Genomic DNA, 20,568 nt, shown 5'->3' with positions numbered 1-20,568 from the left:
TTCATGACCCTACAATGAATACCATAACTCTACCGATGTGGGCCCTCAGGGTAATGGAGTTGAGGTGAGAGGAATAAAAGAGTAAAACCTGTTATAATTTATATATTAAAATTACAAAAAAAAAAACCCAAAATCAGAATGAAGCTATTAATGGTTGCACTGTGGTTTGGTGGAAATGCAAAAGGCAGCTGTGCTTATGTGGAAGGACAAAACTTGAGGTTAGTCTTGCTTTATAAGAACCTACTCTTGGGCTGGAGATGGTTTAGTTAATTACGGTGCTTGCCTGCAAAGCCTAAGGTTTGATTACCTGGCTTTGTTTTTATCACTGCAGCAATATCTGTGGAAGAAAACACAGTTTAAACTGTTTGTTTTTAGGCTTCAGAAGTTAGCTTTACGAAGCGGTTCTACTTCTACAACCCAGTACTTAAGACTACTGATTAAAGGACAAGATCAAGACTGCTTTCAGGTTTGGAGAATGTAGTCTTTTGCTTTGTCTGATATTGTATGTGTGTATATACATATATAGTACATGTTATTTTTACCATGCAGATATAATTATGTTTAATTATAGCATTTTTCATACAATTTTTTGTTTGCCTTTCATTGACAGTTTTCATATGTGCATATTATAAAGCCTTTGATTTTTTTCTTTGAAGTTACTTTGTATGGCTTTTTTTTCTTTCTTTTTGAGACAGGCCCTATTATATAGCCCAGACTGGTTTTGAACTCAAGAGCCTCCTGCCTGCTCCATTCCCTGTGCAGCCACACTTAGTCTCTGACTTATGGAGTTCTTTTTGTTTTTTTGTTTTTTCGAGGTAGGGTCTCACTGTAGCCCAGGCTGTCATGGAATTCACTATGTACTCCATATGTATGTAGCCTTAAATTCATGGTGATCCTCCTACCTATGCTTTGCAAGTGCTAGGATTAAAGGCATGTGTCATCACACCCAGCTTCTAACTGGTGTTTTTAATTTTTATGTATTTATTTGATAGAAGCAGAGAGAGAGAGAGAAAGTGTGAGAGTGACTGAGTATGGGTACTTCAGACTCCAAGGCCTTCTGCCACTGCAGACTAACACCAGATGCATGTGCCGTTTTATGCCTTTTTTGACCTTTCATTGGTTCTGGGGAATGTAATCCAGGCCTTCAGGCTTTGCATGCAAGTGCCTTTAGCCACTGAGCCATCTCTCCACCCTCCATTTGGTGGTTTTTTTGAGGTAGGGTCTCTCCCTAGCCCAGGCTGACCTGGAATTTACTGTGTAGTCTCAGGGTGGCCTTGAACTAATGGTGATCCTCCTACCTCTACCTCACCATGCTTGGCTACATCTTGTGGTTTTTTCTGAGTCACAACATTGAACCTATTCAGGCTAATTGCTTTCTGCTGTTCCTTCCCTCCCACCCCCAAGATTGGGTCTCACTCTAGCCTAGGTTGAACTAACTCTGTAGCCTCTGACTGGCCTTGAACTCATAGCAATCCTTCTACCTCAGCTTCTGGTGTGGAGAGCTGGGATTAAAGGCAGGCACTGCCATGCCCAGCTTCTTTTGTTGTTATTAGTTTGCAGTGCTGGGCATGGAATCCAGGGATAGAGTTACATTCTAGGCCAGACCAATTATTATGTAAAAGTATTTTATTTATGTTACTGTCTTGTTTTATACAATGATTGTTCTTTATTGTAGCTTCAGAGCACTTTTGGCTCAGAAGAGCGATTGACCAATAGCTGTGAAGTTAGAATTCGCCCAGAGGAAGACTTGATCGTCTCTGTATTATTTGCGCCTACAAGATTATCTTGTATGTTGGCTAAACTAGAAATAAAACAACTCGGAAATCGATCACAGCCAGGCATTAAATTTATAGTAAGATGAGTTAATTGCTTTTTTCCACTCCCATGACATTTATGAAAAGTTACAGCCACTGCTTTAATATTGGTAGAGTAGAATTTAAATTCACTATATCAGCCGGGCGTGGTGGCGCACGCCTTTAATCCCAGCACTTGGGAGGCAGAGGTAGGAGGATCGCCATGAGTTCAAGGCCACCCTGAGACTCCATAGTGACTTTCAGGTCAGCCTGAGCTATAGTGAGACCCTACCTCAAAAAAAAAAAAATAAATAAATAAATTCACTATATCATCTTGTAGTGGCCTCAAACTCGCAGCGATCCTTCTACTTCTGCTTTCTGAGTGGCGAGATTAAAGGTGTGTGCCACCATGCCCTGCTCTTGTATAATTTTTTTTTCATGCTTTTTTTTATGAGAGAGAGAATTGGTGCTTCAGGGTCTCCAGCCACTGCAATCGGGCTGTAGTGCATGCACCATCTTTTGCACATGTATAACCTTGCACATTTGTGTCACCTTGTGCATATGTGAGACCTGGAGAGTTGAACATGAGTCCTAGGCTTTACAGGCCAGCGCCTTAACTGCTAAGCTATTTCTTCAACCCTCCTTGAATGATTTTTAGGACAGATTTACATCTTTGTGCATAGATATATTCAGAGAAATGGCAGATAAAAGGGATGGCTCATGGAGGAAAGAAAAGAAGGCCCACATGTTCAAATAATAGTCCAGTGTGACTTCAATCACACATTTCTTCTAACTAATCAAATCTTTTGCTATTTTATATAAAAATAATTGTGTATGTATCTATGTATTTTTTTAGATACCTTTGTCTGGATATGGAGGAACGAGTAACCTTATTTTGGAAAATGTTAAAAAATTATCCGACAGTTACATGGTAACTGTGAACGGTTTAATTCCTGGCAGAGAAAATAAGGTTGTTTTTTCTGTCCGCAACACTGGCTCTCGAGCAGCTTTCGTCAGAGCAGTGGGTTTTAAGGATTCTCAGAAAAAAGTTTTGTTGGATCCTAAAGTATTGAGGATAGTTCCAGATAAATTTGTGCTCAAGGAAAACACACAAGAAGTAAGTGAAAATTTCTACCTTGAAAGGGTGGATTTGGCTGGGCTGTGGTGGTGCACACCTTTAATCCCAGCACTCGGGAGGCAGAGGTAGGAGGATCACCGTGAGTTCGAGGCCAGTCTGAGACTACGTAGTGAAATCCAGGTCAGCCTGAGCTAGAGTGAGACCCTGCCTCAAAAACCAAAAAAAAAAAGATGAGCTCAGTTTTAGATTAATAGCTGTGTATTTTATTGCCAACAGTAAAGTTATTATTTGGGAGGTAATCTGGGAGTAGAATTGCTTATCTGGTCTTCTTAGAAGCGCTGTACACGTATATTTGTCTGTGTTAACTGTTTTAAGTTCATTATACTGTATCCAGAGTGAGATAGCTTAGGAAAAATACTCTAGGTTCACTTGCGATTTTTTTTTTTTCTCATCAGGATGTTACTTTAATATATAATCCATCAGAAAGAAAGAATGATTATAAAACTGCAACAGAGCTATCAACTATATACTTCTTTGGTGGCGATGAAATTTCCAGACAGCAATATCGAAGGTAGATTACTTATCTTGGATAGTGTGGAGAACTGTTTAGTAAAAACAATGATGACTTAATGATACGAGATTTGGAAACTTTAGAATGTATTTTACTATTTATTAGTGAGTGAGTAATGAAGAAAAATCTTGATATGTTTGTGTGCCTGATAAGTTGGCCTAATGTGAATTGGAAAAACTTGTAGGATGAGCCGGAGAGATGGCTTACATGGTTAAGGTACTTACCTGCAAAGCCTAAGGTTCCCAGTTTGAATCCCTAGATCCCATGCGTCTGGAGTTCATTTGCAGTGGCTAGATACCTTGGCATGTCTGTTCTCCCCCCCCCATTGCTAACAAATAAAGAAATAAAAACAGAAGAACTTGTAGTAAACAGTGCCTTCGTTTCTTTTTCTAAGTCTTATCAATTTTTTTATTGTAAATATTTTATTTTTTGTTTTTTAAATATTTATTTATTTTTGAGAGGATGAGAGAGAGAAAATGGGTGTGCCAGGGCCTTCAGCTGTTGCACATGAACTCCACATACATGTGCCACTTTGTGCATCTGGCTTATGTGGGTACTGGGAAATTGAACCTGGATCCTTTGACTGTAGGCTAATGCCTTAACCATTAAGCCATCTCTCCAGCCCATATTTATTTTTATTTGCGAGAGAGGGGAAGAGGCAAAGAGAGAGAGAGAGAGAGAGAGAAAGAGAGAATGGGTATACCAAGGCCTCTGGCCACTGCAGATGAACTCCAGATACATGTACCACTTACCACTTTGTGCATCTGGCTTATGTGGTTACTGGAGAATTGAACCTGGGTCCTTAGGCTTTATAGGCAAGCACCTTAAGTGCTAAGCTATCTCTCTTATTCATGCTTGTGTTTTTTATAGTTTCATTATTATGTGGTATTTGTGCCTGGGTGTGGGGTGCTCAGGCATGCCACAGTGTGCATGTGTAGGTCAGAGGACAACCTTAGGGTGTCACTCATTGCTGTCCACCCCCCTTAAGGCCAGGTCTTGGGTTGTTCATTGCTACTCTCTCCTGGCGCCCACACTTCTGGGATTTTCTGCTGTTTCTGCCTCCCTTCTCCCACAGGTGTGGCTGGGATTACAAATATCAACTATCGCATCCAGTTTCTTACCTGGTTTCTAGGGTTCTCAACTTGGGTACTCATGCTTACAAATAGGGCAAGAGCTTTATCTAAATACTGAGCAGTTTCCCCAGCCGAAACCTGGCTTTTTACCTTAGTTATTTTAGATTAGAAATTGACCTTTGGAGAAGTCCGATGGCCCCGTTTCCTGTTCTTTTTTCTTCTATTTTCTGAGATGTAAAAGTCAGCATTAATGTTTTAGAACTTGTATTTATAATTACCGTGCAGTAATGAGGTTTCCTTTGGTTGTCAACATCTGAATATTATAGAGAAGTTCACTTCTCCCTGTAAAATGTCTTTGGAAGATGTCAGGTAAACAGTTAATGTGCTAATATAAGTAGTTCCCTGATGTCTGACCATTTCTTAGTGTGTGTATATGTTTGTGTGTGAGTGTGGGCATGCATACCCCATGGCACACATGTGAAGGCTAGAGGACAACTTTTGGCTCATTCCTACCTGTCTCCATCTTGCCCTCTGTGTTAGTGTGCTGGGATCACATCTTCCAACTTCTTATGTGGGGTCTAGGGATCGAACTCCTGTACCGCGGCTTAAGCAGCAAGTGCTTTATTCACTGAACCATCCTCTCTCCAGCCCAGAAAGCTCTTGTCTTAATGTTAACATTTAACTGAAACCAATGATTTCAGTACCAAGTGTAACTTATACGTGATCTTTCCCAAACAAATTTTTCTTTAAACAGTATTTGTATTAGGACTTAAGACATGAGTTATGTGTATTAATGTAATACGCTGTTAGTGAAATATGCCAAATTTCCTAAAATTAAATTAAGGCCCTTTTATATGTAAGAGTTACTTATTTAAAAATCTCTTCTGGCAGAGCCCTGTTGGAGAAACCAGAGATCATGAAGGAGATACTTCCAGAACATAGTGTGCTGCATAGCATCAACTTTGCTGAAGCGTTTCAAGATGAACTATTAGTAGACGAAGGTGAGACTGTTGACATGATTCGAGTCTTCTGGGTCACCTGTGGGATCATCTAGATTTGCGGTGAGAGGAGGAAAGAGAGCTAGTTTGAATGGGGTGTAGGGCTGAGTCTGAGTCCCACTCTTGCTGTCTGCTTTGGAAGAAAGCACATCAGTGTGACTGTTTCTTTCTCTTAGAAAGTAACATCTAGCCTCTCATTTGTCCAGAGCTGTCTTTAGACTCATACGGAAGAGATTTGCTCTGTAAATGTTTTAGGTGTTAGCAATGTATCACAAGGACTCTGGGTAGGTATGTGAACAGGAGAAAAGGGCTCATTACACTTATGTTCAGTACTATTTCAGATTTCATAATTGTGAACTATACTCTGAGATTTCTGGAGTACTTTGTCTACTGTAAGATTTATCAAGGGTGTGTTGGCATAAAAAAAATCCAAAATAGGGCTGGGGAAGTGGCTCAGTAGATAAAGTGTTTGCCATGCAAGTGGGAGAACCAGAACTTGCACCCCCGGCACCTCCATAATGTTGGATGGGAGTGGCAGTCTGCCTAAAATCGTACTAAGATGACAGAGACTGGTAAGAGAGCCCCGGTACAAGCTGGCCCATTGGACAAGCCAAACTGGTGAGCTCTAGGTTCAAGTGAGAGACCCTGCCTTAGTCAAATAAAGTAAAGAATGATTGAGAAGTACACTTGATGTTAACCTCTGGTCTCTACATGCGTGTGCACACATGTGCATGCACACCTGCACACACATAGAAACACACTAAAAATTGCAGAACATCCATGTGAAGTGACTGACCTAGATGCTTAGCTGTGCCTGAGAGAAACATTTCAAATATTTAAGTTTATTACTCACACAAAATAAATTCAGCAGCATATACTAACTGGAAAAAATTTATGTATAGCTTTTGTTTGTTTGTTTGTTTGAGGTAGGATGTCGCTCTAGCTCAGGTTAGAATTCACTCTTTAGTTTCAGGGTGGCCGCAAGTTCACAGTGATCCTCCTACTTCAGTCTCCCAAATGCTGGGATTAAAGATGTACACCATCATGCCTAGCCCCTATATAGCATTTTGCCATAGGAGCTATAAGTTAGAAGTGACCTAAATGCCCAAGTATACAGGGAAGAATACTTATATGCTCTTTAAATAGTGGTGTGAATTTGTATTAAGTGACAGCAGTTAAATGTGCTTGCTTGCAAAGCCTGCTGGCTCGGGTTTAATTTCCCAGTACCTATGTAAAGCCAGATGTACAAAATGACATATTTGCAGTGGCACACTCATTCTCTCTCTTTCTCTGTCTCTCTCTCTCTCTCACACACACACAAATCAATAAATAAATAAAAATAATTTTTAGGACTGGAGAGATGGCTTAGCAGCTAAGCATTTGCCTTTGAAGCCTAAGGACTCCAGCTTGAGACTTGATTCTCCAGGACTCACGTTAGTCAGATGCACAAGGGCGCATGCGTCTGGAGTTCATTTGCAGTGGCTGGAGGCCCTGGCGTGCCCATTCTCTCTCTTTCTGTTGCTCTCAAATAAATAAAAATTTAAAAAAATTTAAAAATAATCTTTAAATGGGTACTACATAGCAACTATTTTCACAGTTGTTAAACTGTTGTAGTCAGCCAGCTCAGTCACTATAAACGTAAATATACTTATCAGCATGGTGGCGCACACTCATACAGGCCCAGCACGGGTAGTGGAGGGAGGTGGTTGGCAGTTCAAGGCCAGATTTAACCCACATGTAACCCTTTCTCAAGAAAAACCCCCACAAATTCATTATATTCTTTTATGATTTTGATTTAAAGTAGCATTCTTTTAAAAAATTATTTATTTATGTGAGAGAGAATAACAGAAAGAAGCAGACAGAGCAAATGGGTACACCAAGACTAAGTGAACTCCAGACACATGCACTACCTTGTGCATCTGGCTTATGTGGGTCCTGGGGAATTGAACCTGGGTCATTTGGCTTCACAGGCAAATACCTTAACTGCTAAGCCATCTCTCCAGCCCTAAAGTATCATTCTTAAAAGATAATAGAACCAGGTGTGGTGGTGCATGCTTTTCATTCCAGCACTGGAAGGCAGAGGTAGGAGGATCACCATGAGTTCAAGGCCACCCTGAGACTACATAGTGAATACCAGGTCAGCCTGAGCTAGAGTGAGACCTTACCTCGAAAAACAAAACAAAATAAAACAAAAAAAGATAATAGAATGCAAGGCTATTTCTAAATTTTATTGTGTACCTACATTTGGATGGTGTAATCCAGATGTTCAACTTGAGCATTATTTTACTAATCTAGAAATATTTATTTTTCCTAATCATGACTCATTTTTATATTTGCTTAGATTCATTCTCTGTGAGTCTTTCACTTACATATCATGTACCCGTGACCTCTTTGTGCCTCAGTTCCTTTTCTTAGAAGGGGAGATACTAACATCTACTACAAAGAGTTATCCTGAAAATAATTCTGTATGAAGGAAGTAGAATAGCATCTGGTTTACAGTAAACTCTATGTAAGTGTTTGTTACCATATATCTCTTCAGAAACTTTCCTATTTTAGGCTTGGTATCCCCCAGGTAGATTGTTATTCCAGCTTATATTTGAGGAAATGACTCAGAGAGGTTGAGTGAGTTACCAAAGGTAGCTCACATTCAGGTTCCAAGTCCATCAGACCTGATACAGGACAGCCTGTCATTTCATACCAGTGAGTAATGTTACTAATTGAAATGTCACATATCAAACCTAAGAAAATTATACTTAATGAAGAAGTTTTTATTTATTTATTTATTTTAGGGCTGGAGAGATAATTTAGTGGTTAGGACATTTGTCTACAAAGTCTAAGGTCCAATTCAATTCCCCAGGACCCATGTAAGCCAGATGCACAATGGGTACATGCATCTGGAGTTTGTTTGGAGGGGCTAGAGGCCCTGGCACACCAATTCTTTCTCTCATGCTCTCTCTCAAATAAATAATATAAAAAGAGTTTATTTAAAAAAAAAATAAGCAGAAAGAGGACACACACAGAGTGTGAGAATGTGTGTGCCAGGGCCTCCAGCCATTACAAATGAACAAATGTCACTTTGTGAATCTGACTTTACATGGGTACTAGGAAATTGAACCCAGGTCATTAGGCTTTGCAGACAAGTGTCTTAACTGCTGAGCCATGTCTCCAGACAAGAAATTTGTGTGTGTGCTTATGGTATGTGTAGTGTGTATATAGCATGTATGTCTGTGTATAAATGCATGTGCACCCCATGTGCTCACATGCAGAAGCTAAAGTGAATGTCAGGTATCTTCTATTGCTCACCTGCTCATTTGCTTTAGTCAATCTCTCACAGGACCTGACAGTGCTGTTTGCAGTCAGACCAACTAAAGAACCCCAGTGATTCTCTGGTCTCTACTCCACACAGAAGTTACAGATGTGCATGACTACACCCAGCTGTTCACGTGGATGCTGGGCACTCAAACTCAGGGCACATCAGGCCTTTTCAGGCCCTCATGCTTACTCTTACCTGCTGAACCAACCTCCAAGCTATTAGCACATAAAATTATCTGTCATTTTTTCCAGACACAAAATGGCCTGGATATCCATGACCTCACAATGCCTGGTACTACCTATACAAGACCATCATAATAAGAGGAAAAGATGTTGATATCAAAATAAAAGAGAGACTGATGGATGGGGGGGAAGGGGATCTGATGGAAAGTGGAGTTGTGAAGGGGAAAGTGTGTGGGGGGGTTATTGTCTATAATTATGGAAGTTGTCAATAATTTAAAAAAATTTTTAAAAATTTAGGGGCTGGAGAGATGGCTTAGTGGTTTAGGCACTTGCCAAAGGACCCAGATTTGGTTTCCCAGGACCCACATAAGCCAAATGCATAAGGTGTTTGCAGCAGTTGGAGGCCCTGGTGTGCTCATTCTCTCTCTCCCTCTCTCTCAAGTAAATAAATAAAAACAATGACATTTAAAAACAAAACCAAAAATAAAATATAATAAAATTATCTGTCATTTTATGCTGTGCTTATATGAACTCATGTGTTTCAAAATATTTTTTCCCCCAGCTTTTGATCTTCCTCAACGGTCTAATGATATTCAGCTCTTTTATGGGAGCATGCGTAAAATTGTCCTTTCAGTGATTGGAGAATTCAGAGACTCCACTTCTGGCAGAGAATATGTTTGGTCTTCTTCTGAAACGAGCTTAAGGTAAAAACAGATACACACATAACTTTCAGCAAAGTTCAAGATTATTGACTCATATATAGATCATCATTTTTCTCCTGTGAAATAGTATTTTCTCTGAAAGTGTTTTATTTAGCTTAAGTTGAAATCATTTTAAGCTTTTTTTGCATATATGTATATATGTATGTTCATATGAGTGTAGGTACATGTGTGTGTGCATGTGGAGGTAAGAGTTTGATGTTATGTTCCTGAATCAAATCAATTTTTTTTTTAAATTTTCAATTTGTCCTGTGCTTTAAAAGTCTTATTTAAAGACCAGGTTAAGAAGAAGAGGCAGGGCATGGAGAAATGGCTTAGTAGTTAAGGCACTTGTCTGCAAGGCCAAAGGACCCAGGTTCAATTCCCCAGGACCCATGTAAGCCAGATGCACAAGGGGTACACGCATCTGGAGTTCATTTACAGTGTCTGGAGGCTCTGGTACACCCATTCTCTCTCTGTCTTTTTCCCTGCCTATTTCTCTTTCTCTCCCCCCCCTCAAATAAATAAAGAAAATTATAAAATATATTTTTAAAAAAGAAGAGGAGGCAGGAATTGATTCATGTTCTCTCCCTGTCTCCTTCTTGTCCCCCTCTCCCCATTCCTCTTCCTTCCCGAATATTGATTTGAAATCAAGCTTGAGTGCTCCTGTGTAGTGGGAGAGTTTGACACTGCACGCTGAAGCTTCTGTTACGTCAAGTACTCTGGCAATTACAAAATTGAGTTGAAATATAGTTGTTTATAACCTGAGACTTAAACGAAAATACCTAATAAAGATCTCCTGGGCTGTCGAGATTGCTTAGTTGTTAAGGCACTTGCCTGCAAAGCCAAAAGATCCAGGTTTGACTTGCCAGGACCCATGTAAGCCAAATGCACAAGGTGGTGCATGCATTTGGAGTTTGTTTGCAGCAACTGGAGGCCCTGGTGTGTCCATACTCATTGTCTCTCTCAAATAAATAAAAATAAAATATTAAAAAACAATCTTGCTAAACTGTATTAGCATTCTTACTGTAGCATTTTGCCCAGAAGATGTTTGCTATCTTAACAGATTCTGTTGTCAATGTCATAAGACCAGTTATTATTGGGCAGTTATAGATATGTTAAGAATTTTATTTTTCTGTATTTTTTTTTTAATTTTAATTTTTTGAAGTAAGGGTGGAATATGCGTGTCCCAAGGCTTCTTGCCACTGCAAACAAACTCCAGATGCATACCCAACTGTGTGATTCTGGGTTTATGTGGATACTGGGGAATCAAATCCCTGCCTTTAGGCTTTGAAAGCAAGTGCCTTTAATTGCTGAGCTATCTCCCCAGCCCAAGAATTTGGATTTTCTATTGGATCATTTTCCTATAAATATTTAGGGGGATCTAAGATGTAGAAATCAAGCACACAAAAAAAAAAAAAGATAATCACTGAAATTTTAGAAGTTTATTATATTGTGTAACTTACACTGTATTTTTTCTTTCTTTCCTTTCTTCCTTTCCTTTCTTTCTTCCTTTCCTTCTTTCTTCCTTTCCTTTCCTTCCTTTCCTTTCCTTCCTTTCCTTCCCTCCTTTCCTTCCCTCCTTTCCTTCTTTCCTTTCCTTCCCTCCTTTCCTCCCCTCCTTTCCTCCCCTCCTTTCCTCCCTTCCTTTCCTCCCCTCCTTTCCTCCCTTCCTTTCCTCCCCTCCTTTCCTCCCCTCCTTTCCTTCCCTCCTTTCCTTCCCTCCTTTCCTTCCCTCCTTCCCCCCCCCCTCCCTCCCCTCCCTCCCCTCCCTCCCCTCCCCTCCCCTCTTTCACAGAGGTAGAAGGAGAGAGAATATGGGCTTGCCAGGGCCTCTAGCCACTGCAAACAAACTCTAGATGTGTATGCCCCCTTATGCATCTGGCTAACTTGGGTTCTGGGGAATTGAACCTGGGTCCTTTGGCTTTGCAGGCAAATGCCTTAACCACTAAGCCATCCTTCCAGCCCTTTTTTTTTTTTTTTTTTTTTTTTTGAAGTAGGGTCTCACTCTGGTCCAGGCTGACGTGGAATGAACTATGTAGTCTCAGGGTGGCCTCGAACTCTTGGCAATCCTCCTACCTCTGCCTGAGTGCTGGGATTAAAGGCATTTGCCACCACGCCTGGCTTTGTTTTTGTTTTTTTTTTAAAGTAGGGTCTCATTCTAGCCAGGTTTACCTGGAATACTATAGCCCCAGGCTAGCTTATAACTCACAGTGAGCCCCTCTTCTACATCAGCCTCTGGAGTGCTCGTATTTAAGGAACACCAGGCTTTGTATTTTTTATACACTACTTCTTTCCCCTTGAGACGTTTAAGGTCAAAGTATGACTTTGCATGCTTGGCAAGCACCATTCCTCAGAGCTATACCCCAAGCCCTGCTTATTGCTTTTAAGCATATAAAATAAGGAGGCTTTTTACTCTGAAAAATACGTGGAGTATAGTGCCCATTTCATTTTGTCATAATGTTTTTATTTTATAAAAACTGATATGAAATGAGTGAAATAATTTGACTTATGAACATTTTTAACTTCCTCACTTTCTGTTTTTAAATAGCTTTCCTCGTGAATTGGGAACAGCTGGTAAGCACGGTGGCAATGTCGCTTTGGATGTTTTGCCAGTTAAAGGTCCTCAAGGTTCTCCTTTTCTCTCGGACACTGCCCACCCATCTTCAGGCATAGCACCTTCTGAGGAAATGTGGGCCGTTCAGCCTGAGCACTTGATTCTTCTAGCTCCTTCTTCTTGTGAGTATTCTAGCAACAACTTGTCAGAAGTGCCTTTGAGAGTCATGCCTGTGTCTGCACCCATGGCTCAGTCAGGACAAACATGTGCAGTTTGGACTGATGGCTCGCTCATTCAAGAGCTGCCTTCTGTGGAGACCTAGCAGCTGAGCTGTGCTCCCCTGAGAAGTTCAGTGGGCACTTGGCTTCTTACTAATCTAACACTGAGACTAGAGGTTCAGAGTGTGAGCAGCCTGCTGCATGTAGGTATGTCAGAGTTCAAGCACACAGCAGCACTCTTCAGGTTTCTGCTCTCGCTGCGTTGCTTCAGTGCTGCTGATGACTTTGAATTTTGTATGAGTCATCAAGTCGAGCTGTTAGGAGATTTGAAAATTCCTGTAATTGAGCAGTTTGGGAGCCAAATTGCCATTATGGTAGTCTCTAGTTTTTTAAATTTTTATTTATTTGAGGGAGAGAGAATGAATATGGGTGCACCAGGGCCTTCAGCTGCTGCAAACAAACTCCACATGCATGTGCCACCTTGTGCTTCTGGCTTACATGGGTCCTGGGGAATAGAACCTGGATCTTTTGGCTTTGCAAGCAAGTGCCTTGGCCACTAAGCCATCCCTCCAGCCCTATGGTAGTATATTTATGTAGGATTTACTTTTGTACAAATATTGTCATTTTCATCATTATTAAATATAAATAACATTGTATTAATCTTTTACAATAGGTGATATGATAAAAACGGGACATTTCCTGATTATAAATCATTCTGTTACATGTTTGAAATTTGAGCTATACTGGCCAGCACATTGTCTGACAGTCACACCCCAACATGGATTCGTTGCACCAGAGTAAGTATATTTTCTGTTTTCTTCTGTGTGTTAATTCAAATGCCTCTCGATAACTTCATAGGACCAAATTGTCCATATAATTTGTTCAGAGTTGGTGTTTAGAGAGTGGTGGAGTGTTTGCCTTGCATATGCAAGGTTCTGGGCTTCAATCCCAGTAAAATTATTAAGCACAGGCTTGCCCTATACTGACTATACATAGTGCAAACCTGGTTTTATGAGACACCATGAAGTCAAGGCTCACTCTTTTTGTGAAGTAGAGGTTACACTCACACCAAGGTAAGTGTTTGAGGTAGAACAGAACAGTTGGAGTAGAAAATATCAAGATTTTTTAAAATTTTTATTTATTTATTTTATTTATTTTTTATTTTTGGTTTTTCAAGGTAGGGTCTCACTCTAGCCCAGGCTGACCTGAAATTCGGTATGTAGTCTTAGGGTGGCCTCGAAATCACAGTGATTCTTCTACCTGTGCCTCCCGAGTGCTGGAATTAAAGGCATGTGCCACCCTGCCCAGCTCAAGTGTTTGCCCATAAGATCCCAAGGTTGGAATAAAACCAGCTATGTGTGGAGGGTTGGTGGTGTCTCCAATGCTCAGGGGTTCTACTACCTTGGTTTAGAAGGTATGTTCTTCCTTTCTTCTGAAAGTCATTTTCTTTCTTTTTTTATTTTTTTTATTTTTTTGGTTTTTCAAGGTAGGGTCTCACTCTGGCCCAGGTTGACCTGGAACTCAGTATGTAGTCTCAGGGTGGTCTCGAACTCAGGTGATCTCCTACCTCTGCCTCCCAAGTGCTGGGATTAAAGGCGTGCGCCACCACACCTGGCATGAAAGTCATTTTCTTGTCAGTTAAACTATGTCTGAGTCACAGCCTAGCTTATTATTTTCTACAGAGAATGTTCAGGGTGGAGTCTTTCAGGAACAGCTGTTCACATACAGGTGCTCTCTGCACACAGCCTGGTTACTATCAGGAGGTAAATTGCAGCTTTGCAGCTTTCCAGGGGTATTGGGCTGAACCATATTCTTTGCTCTTGCCCAAGCACAGGACTAATTGGTTATTGGCAGAACAGTATTTGTTGTTCTTGTCATTACTGCTGTGAAAGTATAGAATATGCTTGGTATTTATTGTTAATTTTTTTTGTTGTTAATTTCTTTTTTTTAAGGAGCAAACTACAAATTCTTGTGAGCCCTAATTCCTCCTTATCCTCGAAACAGTCAATGTTCCCATGGAGTGGTTTGGTCTATGTACACTCTGACAATGGACAGAAGGTACTTTTTTGTAAGGTGTTTCGCTGAGCAACCAACCTTTTATTTTGTAGCTTCAGCTTCATAATCCTTAATTAAAATCATACTTCAAAAGTCAAATGAAATCAAACTAGGTTATTTAATCAGAGCACTTAGGATAGAATTTTGTCCTTCATGATTTTGAACAATTATCCTGGGGAGCCCTGGGAGTGAAGGATCATTACTAATCATTGCTTTAGAAGGGGGAAGGTAGAGGGTTGGTTGATGGCTTAGTGGTTAAAGGTACTTGTTTGCCAAACTTGTTGTCCCAGGTTCAGTTCCCTAGTACCCAACTAAAGCCAGATGCACAAAGTATGCATCTGTCATTTGATTGCAGCAGCAAGAGGCCCTGGTGTATTCATATTCTCTCTTAAATACATTAATTAATTAAAGATAAAAAGAAGAAGTTGAAGGAAGGAAGGAAGGAGAAAGGGGGAAGGTGGGGAAGGTAGTAGGAAGAGAAAAGATAAAGTCAAACATTTATTTGAGAACTGAATAATCTTTAATTTCCAAACTCATCAGTACTTCATTAGTTTATTTTCTTACTGTAATTTTTTTGCAATTGTATCCTTTAAACTGATTAACTACATTTGTTTTTTTTCCTCTATTGGATCATTTCAGAAAATTGTGAAAGTTCAAATTCGAGAAGATTTGAATCAAGATCTTCTCTCTCATTTGGCCTCCAGCACATTTGGAGTGCTTGCCTCAGCACCTGAGCCTTCCATTAGTCATTTGACAAAGCCCGTACCCAAACCACCTTCCACAAAAGTTGAGCTCAAAAGCAAGATGGTTATTTTGCCTACAACAGAACCTGGTAAAACTTCAGGTATTGTATCACAAAATTAGGTGGGTCAGTTTCCAAGTGCTGTATGGAATATAAATGCTCTAGGATTTGATTTTTTCCAGGTAAGTTCTCACTCTAACTCACGGTGGCCTGGAATTCACTCTGTAGCCTCAGAGTGGCCTTGAACTCACAGCAGTCCTTCTACCTTGGCCTCACGAGTACTGGATTTAAAAGTGTGTGCCACTATGCCTGGATGTTCTGGGATTTTTTTTTAAATTGTAATTTTTTTTGTTAATTTTTAAGAAAAATTTTAAATATTTTTTTATTTTAGAGAGAGAGAATTGGCATACAGGGCCTCAACCACTGCAGTCAAACTCCATATGCTTACACCACCTAGTGGGCATGTATGAACTTGTGCTTGCCTTGCCTTTGTGCATCTGGCTTATGTGGGACCTGGAGAGTTGAGCATGAGTCCTTAGGCTTCGCAGGCAAGCACCTTAACCGCTAAAACATCTCTCCTGCCTCTATTTATTTGAGAGATCAGATGTGGGAGAGGGAGAATGGGTGTGCAAGGGCTCCTAGCCATTGCAAATGAACTCAGATGCATGCACCACCTTGCAGATCTGGCTAATGTGGGTACTGGAAAATCGAACCTGGGTCCTTAGGCCTTGCAGGCAAACACCTTAACTGCTGATTCGTGTCTGTAGACCTTTTCTGGGATTTTTTTTAATATGTATTTTTCTATTTGCTTGTGCCATGCTGAGGATTAAACTCATTGTCTCACACATGCAGTGCTTTACTACTGAGCTACACTTATGGCCTCCAATGCTCTATGTTAACCTTAAGTTATTAAGTACAAAATTTCCCCCTCCGTAAGGAGAAAGTAAGCAGTAGTTGGCAGTCATTTCAATGATGGGCTGGATTTAAAAACTTAAAATGTGAAATTATAGGTATCAAATAACTGTGAATTCCAGATATTTTAGGTTTTGTTTGATGGTCAAAATTATCCCTCCCCAACTTGTACCAAATCTCTAATGAGAATGAATAAACCAGTAGTTGAAGAAGAGAGGAACTGGAATTTTGTCCTTATGTGAGTCTGAGGTCCTTAAGAGACTAGATATACTGCTCTGTCTGTCCATGTGGCCATTGTAATCATAATCTTCCACAGAGGCACTGAAGGTGGATTTATTCGTTCATTCGTCTAGTTATGTATGTAAAGCAGTTAGGCACTCTATCGCCAATGCTTCTCAGAAGTTCTGGCATAATTTCTTTTATCTTTGTATCTCACTTTCTTTTTTTCTATTGGCTTGGGTAAATGAATAGTAATAGACAAACCTATTAGAAAGGATTTGGAGCTCTCTCTCACTGAACCACCCTTTTTCTCTCATTGATTTTGTTGACTCATTAGTCCAGTTTTTCTTCTTTTATGGGCCTCTCCTAGACCTTGCTGTTTACCTCAGTAGCTCACTCTATTCTCACTCAATCAAGCCTGACCTCTCCTGTCTTCCAGTTCAGGGTTTGCAGCCTCTCCAACTTTGTTGAGGCCTTTAGCCCGAGGTCCTCAAACCTTCACACAACACTACCTGACTCAGGTCCCTCTTTTCTACATTCCTAGGAATTTTCTTAGATTCTTTGAATGAAATGGCCTGCCATAATAATCACTGCCTCCCCTTCTAACTGTGCCTTCTTGTTAATTCCCAGTCAAATCTGACCTCAGCAGCAAGACATGGTTGGGCAAAACCATCTAGGCTTTTCTGTCAAATTCAAATTTCTGGTTGTCCCTTAGCATGTGTCCATTTTCTCTAAGAGACACATTCCTTCCCAGTGCCTTTCACTTTAAATTCTTAACTTTTGTCTCACACAAGGAAATAGAGAAGCCAGTAGGCTAAATTAAATGATTCTGTCACAGAGGAAGCCCTCTGTTTAGAATCTGGGCCCATCTACTTTGCCTTAGGGACTTTCTGGCCCTTTCTCTGTCTTGGGCCATATCCACTTTCCCCTCTTTCTTGGTGCCTTTTTTTTTTTTTTTTTTTCTTGGTGCCTTTTAATCAGCTTACAGTGCTCACACCACGTACACCTTCCTTGGCCCCATCTCTCTCTGCAGCAGCCTCCCTTATCAGCCAGCACACCCTGCAGTGGAGGGTCCTCCTCCCTGTCTTCTCTTTCTTGGGCTGTTAACCTGCAGTCACCATTGTACATGGCCCTCTATCATGGCTTCCAGAAGAGCTTTGATTTGCCACATCCATGGTCACTCTTAGGTGTCTTTTTTATGTGACCCCTCAACATTGTTGACCTCTCCTTTCTTCCTGAAACACAGCTTCCAGTGTACTATAGATGCCTCTGAATTTTCCTGCCTCACTCCTTTTCAGATTTCCTGCTAAACTCCTTTGCATTCCAGCTTCTGAAGTTTGTCACATCTGGGCCCTGGTCCCACCTGTGCCCTTCTCTGTCTCTCTGTTCTCCCTGAGTAATGGTCTCTTGGCCATGACTGGTGATGGTAAGTGTATAGATGTGCTCACCAGGTGCTTACCTGACTTTCCTAGGAGTTTCTCAGGTGCCACAGATATGTTGGACTCAGGACAGAACTGCATCTCCTCAGTTTTACCATGTGAATGAGTGGCATTACTTTCTTCCCATTCCATTATTATCTTGTTCCATGGCTTCAATCTTCAAATATCAAATATTCCTTGAATAAAACCTGAAATAGAATATTGGACATACTTGATTTATTTACTTATTTTTTAGAAAATTCTGTACTTTTCACTATGATCCCTCCCCATGATGAAGTCGTGAGGCTTGTCACAGAGAGGGCCTGTCACTAGCTTCTCAGAGTATGAGTGGTGCATTTGTTCCTTTCAGAGAACTGTCTGGAATTCAAGAATCATGGCCCCACGGATGTGAAGTGGCACCTGTCATCTTTTGCTCCTCCATATGTCAAGGTCAGTCCTGTAAATGCTCGTCTTTCTGTGGGCTGTTTCCACCCAGCGCAAGTACAACTACATAGGTTGGTGCTTTGACCCTATAGTCCACTTGTGTAGACGGGGTTGGTGGGTTTCTAGTCTTTTTCACTAGGTTTTTGTTTTTAGAGTCAAATTAGAAAATTTCTATAAAAATGGACTGGAAAGATAATCTTAGTGGTAAAGGCACTTGCCTGCAAAGCCAAAGGACCCAGGTTCAGTTCCCCAAAACCCACGTAAGCCAGATGCACAAAGGGGTGCATGTGTCTGGAGTTCTTTTGTAGTGGCTGAAGGCCGTGGCATGCCCATTCTCTCTCTCTCTCTCTCCCTTCAACTGCTAAGCCATCTCTCTAACCCATCTCTCTTTCTCCTCCCTCTTCCTCTATCTCCAAAAAATAAATAAATAAAAATGGGAAAAAAAGTTAAAAAAATTTCTATGCAAATACATTTAATTTGGATCATATGCTCCTGATTTTTTTTTATTGTTTTTTTCATTGTTGATTTTTTTTTTTTTTCCCCGAGGCAGGGTCTCACTCTACCTCAGGCTGACCTAGAATTTACTATGTAGTCTGAGAATGGCCACGAACTCATGTTGATCTTCCTACCTCTGCCTCCCAAGTGCTGGGATTAAAGGCGTGCACGACCTTGCCCAGCTTATTTATTTATTTGAGAGAGAGAAAGAGGCAGAGAGAGAAAGGGAGAGAATGGGCGCACTAGGGCATCTAGCCACTGCAAGCGAACTCCAGATGCACTTGTGCATCTGCCTTATGAGGGTCCTGGAGAACCGAACTGAGATCCTTTGGCTTTGCAGACAAACACTTTAACCACTAAGCCATCTCTCCAGCCCTGATACTATTCTGAGTTTTCTGATTATTTTCCAGGATGTTGATGAAAGTGGAGATGTTTTCAGAGCTACCTACACAGCATTCAGATGTTCTCCTATTTCTGGTATACTGGGAAGCCATGGAATCCAGAAGGTGAGTGTTGGAAGATGTGTCACAAGTAGTGGATAAGAACATCATGTTACTCCACCAGGAGTGCCTTCTGTGACCAACACTTTCCATTTGTCTCCCATAGCCCAGCCAGCTGTCCACTGGAGAAAGGTCTCCTTGGTGCAAGTCACCACACTTACATTGTGCTGTGGCAGAAAGTCAATTGTCAGAAATTACTAAGCAAGCAGCACCATGTTTGGTGATGGGGTTGCAGCTGCCAGTGCTTTTAGCACACTTTGCCAATCAAGACAACAGCTTGTCTTGTCAGCCACTGCACTGCAAATACCTCAGTATTCATAGAATGGTCACCAGGATATTTCATGGGCAACAGATGCTGTAGATGCTGTGAACTTCTAAACCTTAACTGAGGTCTAGACTTGTCATGGTCCCCTCAGGCACTTAGTATTTGCTTGGCCTGAAAATATACTTTTCCAATCTGAATGCTAGAGCTCTTTTAAACTGCTCACATTTGCACATTTATTCTCCCAGACTTCTAGTAAGTTCCAGGATGTACCTGTGAAACTCAAGATGGATTACTTGGAGCAGCTGTAGGAGTGGCTTCAAACTCAGCCCTTCATTATTGCTATGAAACAGGCCTTTTGTGCTTCTCACTTTTGAAGAACATACATTTACCAAGAATACTTTATTCTCTTCCAAACCACATCAGAACTAGAGTAAGAGAATAGATGGATATGTGTGTTCAGTGAAAGTTCAGCACACAAGAAAGGATTGCCAAAAGGTGGAAGCAGAAATAAAGACATCTGTGGCAGTGGAAAGTTAGAATGGGGGTGGAGATGGTGGCAATCACTGAACTGAACTAGATTCAGCATCCTCCCAGTCAGAGCCTCAGCTGGGCTTGGAAAACTTCTCATTTTTATTTTTTATTTATTTAATTATTTTTGTATATTTTTAAACCCCCCTTCAGAAAAGGAGGTATATTTAAGCATACCCTCAGCTCAGTAAAGCAAATAGATCATCATGCTTGGCTTTTTAATGATGTGGCAACAGAGAAAGGTGTTTGAAGGAAAACAGAGAAATTAAAATTAAAATCAGGGCTTCCATAATTATCTATTACCCATTTGATGGTACATTTATGATTAGAAATATACATGACAGGATCACCAGGGTCTTCATTTAAGGTCATAGCACAGGCACACTTGTGCTGAGTTAGGTACCACTGCATAGGTTACTTGCTGTATGATGTTGATCATTCAAATCATGGATTGTAGACGATCCTTAGAATCACTTCTTCCTCCTTCCCCCCATTTTTTTTTTTTTTGT

General features: G+C 40.7%; 1 protein-coding gene across 4 annotated transcripts in view; it reads left to right on the top strand.

Moving 5' to 3' along the window:
- Positions 1-20,568, top strand: part of Cep192 (centrosomal protein 192) — a 117,406-nt gene that overhangs the window by 77,647 nt on the left and 19,191 nt on the right. For all 4 annotated transcript variants that reach the window (XM_045143083.1, XM_045143084.1, XM_045143081.1 and 1 more), the window contains exons 30-41: positions 376-466; positions 1,676-1,852; positions 2,650-2,910; positions 3,327-3,442; positions 5,407-5,516; positions 9,571-9,712; positions 12,258-12,445; positions 13,155-13,278; positions 14,434-14,539; positions 15,176-15,380; positions 18,198-18,277; positions 19,177-19,272. In XM_045143083.1, the coding sequence (XP_044999018.1) occupies positions 376-466; positions 1,676-1,852; positions 2,650-2,910; positions 3,327-3,442; positions 5,407-5,516; positions 9,571-9,712; positions 12,258-12,445; positions 13,155-13,278; positions 14,434-14,539; positions 15,176-15,380; positions 18,198-18,277; positions 19,177-19,272 (1,696 nt within the window). The remainder of the gene's footprint in view (positions 1-375; positions 467-1,675; positions 1,853-2,649; positions 2,911-3,326; positions 3,443-5,406; positions 5,517-9,570; positions 9,713-12,257; positions 12,446-13,154; positions 13,279-14,433; positions 14,540-15,175; positions 15,381-18,197; positions 18,278-19,176; positions 19,273-20,568) is intronic.

Source organism: Jaculus jaculus, chromosome 2, assembly GCF_020740685.1.
Source record: "Jaculus jaculus isolate mJacJac1 chromosome 2, mJacJac1.mat.Y.cur, whole genome shotgun sequence".
Taxonomy (NCBI): domain Eukaryota; kingdom Metazoa; phylum Chordata; class Mammalia; order Rodentia; family Dipodidae; genus Jaculus; species Jaculus jaculus.
This window is presented reverse-complemented; position numbering and strand designations above follow the sequence as displayed.